The sequence below is a fragment of the Calonectris borealis genome, chromosome 24 (genome assembly GCF_964195595.1).
Source record: "Calonectris borealis chromosome 24, bCalBor7.hap1.2, whole genome shotgun sequence".
Lineage (NCBI taxonomy): Eukaryota > Metazoa > Chordata > Aves > Procellariiformes > Procellariidae > Calonectris > Calonectris borealis.
Window position 1 is genome coordinate 5,055,946 of NC_134335.1, and position 11,809 is coordinate 5,067,754.

An 11,809-nucleotide genomic window follows, 5' to 3' on the forward strand; every position below is an offset into this window, starting at 1 on the left:
TATTAAAGCCTACGTCCGGGTTTGCTTCCTTTCCTTGAAACCATGAGGGTGACTTGCTATTAGCAAGCAGCCTGCTGGCTCAGTCGGGGGGTGTTGGAGGAATGAGTCCATGCGTCTTTTTCTTCTCTCTCATACCCTTGCTCAGATGATGGTGGTGACTCCCGGCGTGATTTCGCTGCAGGCTTGGACTCCAAGGAATACTGCTTGTCGGACCGGGACATTGTGGAGGTGGTGAGGACAGAATATGTTTATACCCGCCCACCCCCGTGGTCAGACACCCTTCCCACCATCCACGTCATTACACCCACCTACAGCCGGCCCGTACAGAAGGCAGAGCTGACGCGCCTGGCCAACACCCTCCTGCACGTGCCAAACCTGCACTGGATCCTGGTGGAGGACTCACAGAGGCGCACGCCTCTCATCACCCGGCTGCTGCGGGACACGGGGCTTAACTACACCCACCTCAATGTGGAGACACCCCGCAACTACAAGCTGCGGGGAGACATGAGGGATCCCCGCATTCCCCGGGGGACCATGCAGAGGAACCTTGCCCTGAGATGGCTGAGAGAGACCTTTAACAAAAATAACAGCCAGCCTGGGATTGTTTACTTTGCCGATGATGATAACACCTACAGCCTGGAGCTCTTTGAGGAGGTAAGACCCTGCTGGGGGGCTCCCAACAGGCTGAACACAGCAGATGGGGTGTAAAAGATGCTGTGTACTGAGCTGAGGAGATGCCGTGTACATCCTCTCCTGAGTTCTGGATCAGTCTTGTCTGTATAGTGGTCCCACTGCAGCAGTCCTGAATTTTTTTCTGGGCCTCTGGTTACTGCGCTGCAAAGTGTGTGTTTCCCGGTGTCAAAGGCACCCTGTGCGAAGTAACGGGAACCCCAGTTTATCCTGTGGCATGTGATCAGTAGGCAGATAGTTTTTACTGTACAGGAAACTAATGGGGAGCTGCTTTCCGCTGTGGGGAGCCTTGTTAGGATTAGAACATCGCACGTCCGACGTGCCTGTGCAGAAGCACGTGCCTGGCAAAAGAAATCTCGGCCATCCTCCTTCCATGCCCCACCCTGGTGGAGATTTCTGGCTGGTTCCTGATCTGATGTTATCCACCTTTCTTCTCTGCCACCTCTATGTATTGCGCTTGGCTGTCTGTTAATTCATGTTTGTTCTTGTTTGAGGAGTCCCTGGGATTTCTCTTCCTTGCTTGCTGTTTGCATTTGTTTGCTCTCATCCCAGAGTGTCCACTGGTTAAATTCTGTAGCTGTCAAGAGCCTGGTGCCTGCTCTGCACAGGTCCCCAGCTGAGGTAGCAGTGCCCTTTCAGAGTTACGCCTGAATGGTGTCAGCACAGTCATAGGCTTGCAGGACATCTTGTTCAGAGATGCTCTGTGTGGTTGTCTCTGGGTTGCCACACACGTCAGGAGCATGCATTTGTCAGTGCTTGCTTCTCCTCCCAGAAAAGTGGAGACCTTCATGCACTGCCTTGGAGAGGGCTGTCGCTCTGCTGGGAGATGCGTGCAGCACTCCCCTCCAGAGCTCTTCTTCTTGCAGCATCAGGGGATGGATGGTCTCTCATGCTGTTGTAAGTAAGTGATGGGGCTGAGATCTCAGCCTGGAAGTTTGCGGCTCCAGGAACTGTGATGGAAGGCTGAATTTCAGCATGTCCTGACAGTTTTGTCGGGCTTGAGCAGGGGAAGGTTCCCATATGCTTTCCCACCTTTGCTGTTTGTTCCACTCCTACTGGGGCTTTAAATGAACTCCTGAGCCTTTCCCTGTCTGCAGGTATGCAATGGTCTTACAGTGCCAGGTACACTGTACCTCACCTGGCTTCCAGCACAGAAATGACTTGTTCCTTTGCTCTCCTGAGCCCGAGCTCTCGCAGCAAGGGACAAGAAAGGAGGATTGCCTCCTTCCCCACCAGTTGCCAGTTTTATACCAGGGATCTCCTATTTATTTGCTCCGTACATGCTCCCTTTCCCTTCCCTGATGGCTTTCACTTTAGCTTGGATAGCCACAGGAATATACATGCTTTTAAAGCTGAAAGCAAACTCAGACTGAATGTCTTTCTTCCACAGTCCCCTTTGAGGCTGGCTCTGGCAGCATTCTGAGTCAGACACCACACATTAATAAAGCAGAAAGGGTTCCTTCGTTCACCTGTGTGCTTTGCTCGTAGAGGCTTCTCCTCTCTGATCTGTAGCTGCAGTTAAGGTCACATGGAGCCAATGAAATGTGCTGTGAAATGCAGAAGACACGCACTATTGTTCCCTATGGACAGGGGCTGCTGTTAGCATGTGTATAATGCAGAAGGGCAAGTGCCAGAGCTCTTCTGGTCTCGTTTGCAGTAATTAGCAGTGATGAGATTAGCTTTGGGAGATCCCTGATCTAAGAGACTGGGCTGAGAGCAGAACGTGAGCCAAACCTGCCAGCAGAGCAGGACAGGGCACTGGGGGGTGAGCAGGCAGACTGGCATTCAACTCATCTGTGTTGGCAAGTGCAGGCATCTGAAGTGTCCCCTGATGGCTCCTATCTATTTCTCTTAATTCTACAGGGAATAGAGGCATCCAGCTGGGTAGCAGGAGCAGCTACAAGTTCTGCGTGCTGGGAGTTTCTGGAGAGGCTGCGCTTCTCAGCTGTCCCTGAGGTTGTGGGCTACAGCTGCAGTGTCTCACCCTAAAGATGCTTTTAGTCTTACTGTGGCTCATAGGTTGAGATTGCAGCTCAAACTCCTCAGCTTTCAGAGAAAGCAGCTTTCTTCCTAAATATGCCATTCCTGCATTTCCAGGTGGCCTTGGACAAGGTGCTTCCCTCCTCTGTGTCCTGGTTTCCCCAGCTGTCCATGTGGAGGACTGATGCCCCACAGCTCTAAAGTCCTTTGGACAAAAAAACACTCTAAATCTCAGTTATGTTTATTATTGGCAGCTTTGGTTTTAGTGCTGAACTCATGCTTGGCTCTGTGGCTATCCATTAATATTGCTATTGTTAGTTGCCACTTTCTAAAGCACTTTGCTTCTCCAGCTCCAGGATGTGCATCCTCGTACAGGTGAGTAATGAGCTCTGCGGCTTGGTCCAAGCCACAGAGGGTGCCTGGGAACCTAACCCAGGCTCTTAGCTCTAGGGTTTGTGCTGAAGCTCAGGGGCATTCGTCTCCTGCAGGACAGTGAGCAAGGTGAAGTCCTTCTGCTGGGGTGCTGGTTTGTGTATTGGAAGTCGCATGCAGCCGATCCTTCTGTGTGCACCCACCATACCCTTCTCTTTCCTTGCCTCCAGATGCGCAGCACCAGAAGGGTGTCAGTGTGGCCAGTAGCCTTCGTCGGTGGCTTGCGCTATGAGTCACCCAAAGTGAACGCTGCAGGGAAGGTCTATGGCTGGAAAACTGTGTTCGACCCCCATCGCCCCTTTGCTATAGACATGGCGGGGTTTGCTGTGAACCTCAGGCTGATCCTCCAGCGATCTCAGGCTTACTTCAAACTGCGAGGAGTGAAGGGAGGCTACCAAGAGAGCAGCCTGCTCCGGGAACTAGTGACCTTGAATGACCTTGAGCCGAAAGCTGCCAATTGCACTAAGGTATGGTCTCTTTCTCATACATGGGACGTAAGGATCCAGAGGTAGGAGAAAGCCCATCCAACCCCATCATGCAGTCACTTGTCGTCTGTGTTTGAAGAGAGCACACCCCCGTTGCAAGGGAGCTGGGAATGGGCAATTATGTATTAATATGTGTGGAAGGCAGTTATCTTTTTTGGTTGCAGGCTGCTAGCAGTTGCCATAGGTCTTGAAATACGGAGTCTTCTCTCCCCTGTAACGGTTCCTCTTTCTTATATTACCTCTAGAAAATATCATTATTATTTTCAAGATGGGCTTATCTGTGGCCTTGCTAATCCCCTGGGGCAGGGAACTCCATAAGTGAAATGTATGTCAGTTGCTTTACGTGAATTCCTGAGGGGAGCTTTTGAGTACTGGTACTCCTGTGATAAGCCAGCATCACATGAGATTTGGCCCTCTGGAACCCATCTGAACCGTAACCCAGAAGTACCAGCCATGGTGTTTCCTGGTTGCAGGGAAAGACTGTTCACACAATCTCTGCCTTATTGCAAAGTTGCCTTCTCCCTCTTGACATCTATGCAATATTGCTGTAGTTGTCCACAATAACCTGGATCTTTCTGTGCCAGAGATGTGTAGAAATGTTTTAATGCCTGGGATATTGCTCTGAGCTCTAGGAGGCTTCCATAAAGCTTCATTTTGGGGGGATTTTACTGCTGTCAAATGACTGCTAATTATTTGACTGTACACATTTTGCCTAGGAGCTACCAGGTCATGGAGCAGGACCCCTATGTGCTAAATAACGTAGAAACTCAGAACACAATGATGGTTCTTGCCCTAAAGACTTCCCAGTCTAAGATGAGAGATAACAGATGGATATTTATCTGGAATGACAGGGGAGCATGCGAGACAATGCTGGTTAGTGTGACAGCATCAATCATAGCACATCAGCAACGGATGTGCAACATAGCACATCAGGTGCTTCTGAAAGCTTTGTGAGTGGGTCCACTGAGCACCGCAGGTATGCAGGGAGTCCCTCTGAGATCACAGACCCCTGTGTAGCACTCTCATGCCTTTGGCTGTAATAGGCACCAGCCAATCTGATTTATGGAGTCTTTATTGCTTAATTATCCCAGGAGGATTATTCTTTTTTTGCAAATAAGCTGTTACTGCCAACAGACCCAGTGTTGGATCCAGTCTCTATCCCTTTTTGGGATAGGAAGAAATTTTCAATAATACCCTTTGTCTCTGCTTTCCATCTGCACTGCTCCACAGCCCCCAGCCATGGAAAAAACAAGGATCTCTATGTTCAGCAGTGCTCAGGCAAGGAGTCCAGGAATAAAGAAGAGGAGCTGAGTGGGAGGAGCAACTTTGTTTATTATCTGATACCTGCTGTGCCTCACTTTTTAAATCTACATGTCTGTGGTTAAGGCTGTCCAGCACTGGGATAAATAACACAGACGGTCTCCCAAGGGTGGGAAAAGAGATTGGATTAAAATTAGATCTCTGTTCTTGGGCACTGCGTGCCCTACTAGCTAACGAGAAAGCACTGGCTGGAAATAAGTGTGTTTTCAACAGGCCAAGGGAAATGCACAGGTTGCTTTTAGTCTGGTGTACAGAAGATTAGGGGTGTTTACTCCGTGGCCAGTTATGCAATCTTTGGTATATTATAAATAACTATATTGGAAAGAAGCTGTGTTAAAAGGCTGGGGATAGGAAATGACGGTTGTGGAGGAACGCATGGAGGAAGGAGAGGAAGGAGAGGAAGGAAAAGGTTGTTTCCAGGAAGGAGGAAAAAAATGATGCTGTCAGACAGGCTGCCGTGTCAGTGCTGTCACACAAGAGCTGCAGGTCAGAGGTGGAGAGGAAGCAGAAATTGCTGGCCAGGATTTGAAGCAGACTGCATTTCTTTTTTTGGCTAGGCTGTGGGGATCTTACAAGGGTCCTTGTTGTGAACTGAATGCTGTCTGCTCCTGGCAAACTCTGAGCGCAGCTTTGCAGGTTGAGCTTTGCCTTTCTGCTTTTAGCTGATGCCAGCAGCCTCCATTTCCCAATTGCTGTTTTGCTCACCCGTTTGATGAGGAGGAAAGTTCAGACAAGCAGCAGAGAAGGACAAAAGTAGGCTATGGTCTGGGGTCCTCTTGCCCTGAGATCGAAGCATAGACTTCTTTCTCATCGTGCTAGTGTGCTCCCAGCAGTTGTCATGGTTTGCTTCTGTTAAGCATAACCATACTACTGCTTTGCAGTGAGGTTTACATTAAAAATTATGATGTGCTCAGATACAGTCGTTAAGGAGGGATCAGAGAGGTATGTAAGATAAGCATAGACATCTGTTCTCCAAAAATGCTGCCTTCCCTGTGTGCAGTGCTGGTATTTGTAATGTTTATCAGAATTCAGCCCACAAATGCACACTCCTGCAAAAAGCTTAAGCTTTGGCCAAAGACATATATCCTGCTTATTTTCTTTTATTTGGGAACTGCCCAAAATGAAGGAGAAAATTAAGGAAGTCAGTATTAATTGCCGAGGAGAAAGGAGAGAGTTATCCCTCCTTATCAGGAGGGAAGCGTTGGTTTATACTGGAGTTGTAAGGAAACAAGGCTTTGCAAGCGTGCTATGTTCTGCTGCTTCTGCATTTCCCCCCACAACCCCCCAGAGCAAACCATACTCTCTTCAATCCATTGACGCAGGATAGAGGTCTGAGATTCTGTATTCCCATGAGGTTGATGTAACTGAGACATATTGTGCTCCCCATTTTCTATTAACACCTGAGGAAACAAACTGCAGGGTGCTCAGCCAGGGAGCCCTTAAAGGAGAGAGACTTTGAGTGGCCCCAGCTATTGAAAAAGCCTCAGCTCGCGCTGGCACAAGGTCATTGGAAATGAGGCTGCTCCTGGAGCCGCTTGTTTCTCCAGAGAGATAGGCGTAGGTACGTTTTGTTGAATGAGACAGGCTTTTGTGCACTCGGGTGGTCTGGGTAGCAATTCACTGGGATTGAAGTGGTGGCTAAAAGTAGTTATTCCTCCGCTCTCCTTATCTCTTGGCTGAGTCAGATCTGAGATTAAATCTGTGGGTTAGCAGCTCAGTATTTAGGTGGATGTTATGAAAGGGAATCGGCTGGCAGCTTTGCGCTGGACGGGGAATGGTCGTCTCTGAGCCTTAGAGGCACGGCGCGTGTGGGCACTGTTAAATGCCACAGTTGGTATAACAGGTTGCTATTAGATGCAGGCTAGAGAACAGGGAGCAAAGAGAGCTCTCCCAGCAGTAGCTGAACCACACACCAGCACTGTGGCTACTGTGGGTCTTAGAACTGGCTCTGGGAGGGGAATAAATCCTTGTGCATATGGAAGAGATCAAGCCTTTGGGCCCAGCAGCAGCCAGGAAATTGCACAGCAAAAGGAGACCAGAACTGGCTGCTTCGTGATGTCACAGATCTAAAACCGCTAAAACTGCCTCAGAATGGGCAGGAGAGAGGGAAAATATCAGCCTTAAGGCAAGAAGGCTTGAAAAGGAGTACTTCACTTCCTCCTGATTTTATCCTGTGGTGCTACATACAGCAGGCAGGGGAATCAGCTTCATGAAGTCTTGGTTTTCTTTGCCTTTCAGGGGCTGAGCTGCAGCGTAGGGATGGAGCAGATCTGTCCTCTGTTGGGTTAGATTGTTCCTGAAACTGGGCTCCTCTTTTCATGTGGGTTTGTGACCAGTGGTTTGCAGTGAGCATTCAGTATCTTGGCTGCTATGTGACAGCACTTTGTTGGTTAAGCTTTGCATGCACACCAGTGAAGACACCAGTGCTCAAGCTGTTGATTTTTACGACAGACATGCAGAACTTGGAGGGTTCTTTTGGCCTTGTCTTGTCCTGATTAGTCACCAGAACTGCTATGCCAATGCCATCCCCTGGACCACAGCTGAAAGCTGTCATTTACATCAGAGTAGTTCGGGTTTTGCAGCACTGTCTGCCTGCACTGGTCCACAGATCCATGCTGCAGCTGCAATAGCTCAAATTAGACCGCTGTAACCCTTTCTTCTCTTGTGGTCTTGTATGTTTTGGCTGTAATACCTATCACAAAGCACAAATCTTCAAGTTGGTGTAATTGCACAGTTGAAGATTACTGTTTGAGCTCTGGCTCATTTAATAGCAGTGGCCATGATTCTCTCGACATACAAGAAAAACAAGTTACAGGGAGAAGCAATCTTTATTTTTTATACCAATGGATGTGCTTTTGGGAGAAGAGGGCCTCCACGATGCCTAAGAGAGCCTGCAGAATTTTGGTTTAGCACAAGCTGAGAGAAAACAAATCTGTCATTTCAGCTTGGTGCCTCTTTTTCTTCACGTGGTATAGTCTCAATTTCAAATAACAATTACTGAAACCCTCCACAGAGGGTCTGCGTGCTTGAAATCCTGTGACCCCCTCCAACTGCCTGTTTGCTTTTTAATTTCCTGTTAGAAGACAACGAAGAAGTCTGCTATGGAGATGAATCCTTGTAATCTCTTCGATCTGTTTTGAGTCCTCTGATTCTGAATGGCAAGGCTGTAAATGATTGGAAGTGTTTCGCAGTAGTAGAGATTTTTAAAGGGGACTCCCTCAGATGACCTATATGAAACTACTGTTCAGGGGAAATCAGATACTTGGTCCCCCTCACTGTTTACTCCTTTGCAAGCTGTACTTTTTGCACAAGCCAGAGCTTCCCTGAGGCACAAAACAAACACGCTGCTTGTGGAAAAAATCAAGTAATTGGCTGAGAGGAAAAGCAGGTGTTTCTGTACTAAATGGTGATCTCTCTCCCACATTAAAGAACACAGCGTGAAAAATGGTAGAAGCTGCTGTATCAAGCCACAAACTCTGAAAATTGGTCCATTTTAGTTAATTTAACATAACTGTCTTTTCTGGCACTTGGCTTTAACAATGCAAAAGTGGAATCCAGTTTAAAAAAAAGATAATAATGTGTAGTTGTGGTCTTCTGTTTATGGAGTATGTGGTTAGAGTGTGAGTCCCATTCCTTGGCCATCAGCAGGGTTGAGTGTTTATGTGTCAGAAGTGGAAGGAGCTCTTTCCTGCTCCCACTGGAAAGAAGAATTGGCTACAAGATTTTTCTAGCACCTGGACTGCATTAAGGTTTATACCTTCTGTTTGTTGGATGAGGAGCCCGTAACTGATGCTTGCATAGCACTGAGAGCCACTTGTACAGACCTGTTTGGTTTTGCCTTTTCATAGGAAAGTATCGCAGTAATTGCAGCAGGGTTGCTGCAGTGGGTAAGCCTATAATAAAGGCTAACTTTGATGAGCGGGCTCTGAAGTGGTTGTGGGGGAGCGATGAAATGTTTTTTTGGACCCACTCCAAACAGCAGTTGGTCTCTACTGCCTTAGTATTAGCAGGCGAGATTTAAGCCCCCCACAGGAGGTGACTGCTCACATCAGAGACGAATTTGGTCAAACAGCTTCTTGGGAAGGTGGGGGTGCTCCTGTTTAACCAGAAGGGTTTGAAAAGTTCATCCTCTAGAAACAGAACATGCCCTCATTTTTCAGAAAAGCAGGGACTGGGTATGAAATGGTTTGCAGATACTTGGCTTAAATGTGCAGAGTATTGTCATAGCAACAAGAGGGAAACCCCCGCAAGGTAGGAAATATCAATGCAAACAGGTGAAGGGAAGCAGGAAACTGTAGCTCTGAAGGGATAAAGCTGCTCCCAGCAATCCAGGTTCGAGGAGGAAAGCAATAAGTATAATGGAGTCTAGTGAGGGGGCAGTATTTTAAACAGCTTCCAGAACTGTCTGTGCCAGCGGTGTAGCACAGCTAGTAGAAACTATTTACCTATAATACTCCCCCCCACCTCTAAAAATGTTAGACCACCTCTTCAATGTATATTGTTCCCAGTACTCCTCCACAGATTTTGATCTATATTAAACTTCGCTGCTAAGACTGAGGGAAGCTTTTAGCAGAAGCTTCGGTTCTGTTTTAAGCAAGTTGGAGAGGGGCTTTAAAGTGATGCAACGTGTTGTTGCACCTGGTACAGAATAGTCGATGGCAGCGTGGGGCCAGCATTTCAAAGGAAATGTGTATGGGGCTTTTGAGGTGATATGGTAGACTAATGCTTGTTGGATTATGAAAGGGCTGTGTACAGCCCAGGGCATGTGGGAGGAAGGGAGTGTTCTGTAACTAGCTCCTGCATCTTGCAGCTCTAAGACAGCAGAGGTTGCAACAGAGAACCGGAGCAGCAGTAAGTACTTCTCAGATCAGTGTCACTTTCACATCTTTTTAGGGTCTTAAAAGAATTTAGAAGTCGAAAAGAAGTGATAGTGAGGTTAGAGAGCAGACTCATGTCTTCCCTCCAATAATGGATTTTCAGAGACGCACTGAAAAATCCATTTTAATATTTCACACAACCAAAGGCAATGGTGACGATTAGAGCAGCTGGTGGTACTCAGTATAACTGCCTTTTCCCTCTAATGCACGAGTCACAACGTGATCTGAAGTGGCAAGAATTTGCATTTCTACTCTGAGCCCAGCAAATAACTCCACGCTGGCCAAGATGTAGTAACACGATAACCCAGAACCAGAGTAAGGAACTTGGTCTATGGGGAAACATGCATGTGATTCTCCGGCTATGAAGGAACTGCCTTACATCACTGAAAAGGTTGATGAGCCTTTCGAGGAAGATGGTTGATAACTACATGGAAGGAGCAGGTTAATGTCCCAAGACAGTACACTGTAAAATGGGCAATTTCTGTGCACTGTGCATTTTGGATAGCAGTAGGCCTGCCTAAATGAAGTTTTATGCAAACCTTCTTTCAGCTGTGAATGCGCCATTAGGCCCCAGGCTAGATGGTTAAATTGCACTATTGATTTAATGTGCAAGAATATTTGTTAGTGCAGTGAAGAGATGCAGCTAATGACTTCTGTTGGCTTCTTCAGATTTTAGTCTGGCATACGAGGACAGAAAAGCCTGTGCTGGTGAATGAGGGGAAGAAAGGATTCACAGATCCCAACGTGGAAATCTGACTGTGCATGGCCGAGCGGAGACCAACACGTGGTAAGAGCTCACATTTTTGAACAGTAATGAGAAGCAACAGTGAAAAAGGAAAATACTAGACAATGACAGGAAAAAGACAAGAGCTCTTTTAAATCTGCTTTTTAATTTCCATTTTTCACATCTCTGACCTTCCCTTACTGCAAAACTTCTTGAGACCATTAGTTAATCTCTCTTTTTAAGACAAGCTGCTAAAGGGGAAATACCTGCTGAGAGGTTGAGGGGAAGAAGAGAAATCCAGGGAGTGAGAGTTTAGGCAGAAATTACATTGTTAAAAAACCAAACACTTGTCTAAGCAATAAGGTTACCATATTAACTGTACTAATATAGCTAAAGCACAAGGGTGAAGGATGTGGATTCATCCACCTGCAAACACCTGAGGAAAGCTAAGGCAGTATCGGTGAAAGCATTTTTAAGTCAGGCAGAAGCTTTCGCTGAGGGAAGAGTTTAATTTATATCCACATCAAAGCCACACAAAGTAAGGGAGGGTATGGACTAAACCCCACATGAGGTATTTGTTTACCTAAGGTAAGCATGTAGTGTCTTCTTCCGTGGAAAGGAGGAAAGAACACGCACATTGATGGCTGGCTTCTGCTCCTTTGTTCATGCCCTGGCTTCTCACCTGTAGTTACCTGAGCATCCTGGTGCATTTAGTCTTCTGTATTTCCAGAGTGCACTCTGCAGTTGGTTTGCTAGAGTGAAAGATGGGCTATTCGCTTATATCTGCATCCAGACTATGTTGCCGCTCTTCATCATTATGGGGAAAAAAATAAATGCACAACTCCCTTTAACTGGAGTGTAGAACCAGGCCTGGAGGGGAGAGAAGGTGGCTGCTTGTTCTCTTTTCCTCTCCAATACAGAGAAGTAAGAGCAGCAAAGGAAAGGGATAGATTTGCTCAGCAGCCGTGTATTTTTAGCAGTAATGAGGTCTCTTATAGTACATTCCCTCAGGCTAACTGGATGGAGCCCTGCCTGCCGCAGTGGCCTGCCTTTGCAGCCCATTGGCAGGACAGCAGAGGAAAGCCTGCACTGCATATTATCTGCGCTATATATAGCAGCTTTGCAGAGAGGCCATAGCTCTCCGGCGCTGTCACAACTGCTTTTCACCAACACCCAGTTGCCTAGCAGCAGTACTCACAGATCTGTAACCTGAGATGGGTTTTGGGACAGTTCCAAGGGGTGGCAGCTAACTGCAGCGAGGCAAAAGGGTAATATACATGCTGGTTGTGTCTCTGTTGCAG

The 11,809-nt window shown here is 47.3% G+C and overlaps 1 protein-coding gene across 4 annotated transcripts in view; it reads left to right on the forward strand.

Annotated features, from left to right (window-relative positions):
• The window catches only part of B3GAT1 (beta-1,3-glucuronyltransferase 1), a 40,005-nt gene that overhangs the window by 25,286 nt on the left and 2,910 nt on the right, over positions 1–11,809 (forward strand). For 3 of the 4 annotated variants that reach the window (XM_075172982.1, XM_075172980.1, XM_075172981.1), the window contains 3 exons: positions 146–654; positions 3,273–3,569; positions 10,454–10,571. In XM_075172982.1, the coding sequence (XP_075029083.1) occupies positions 146–654; positions 3,273–3,569; positions 10,454–10,540 (893 nt within the window). In that variant the 3' untranslated portion in view covers positions 10,541–10,571. The remainder of the gene's footprint in view (positions 1–145; positions 655–3,272; positions 3,570–10,453; positions 10,572–11,809) is intronic. The other variant, XM_075172983.1, reaches the window with a different exon arrangement.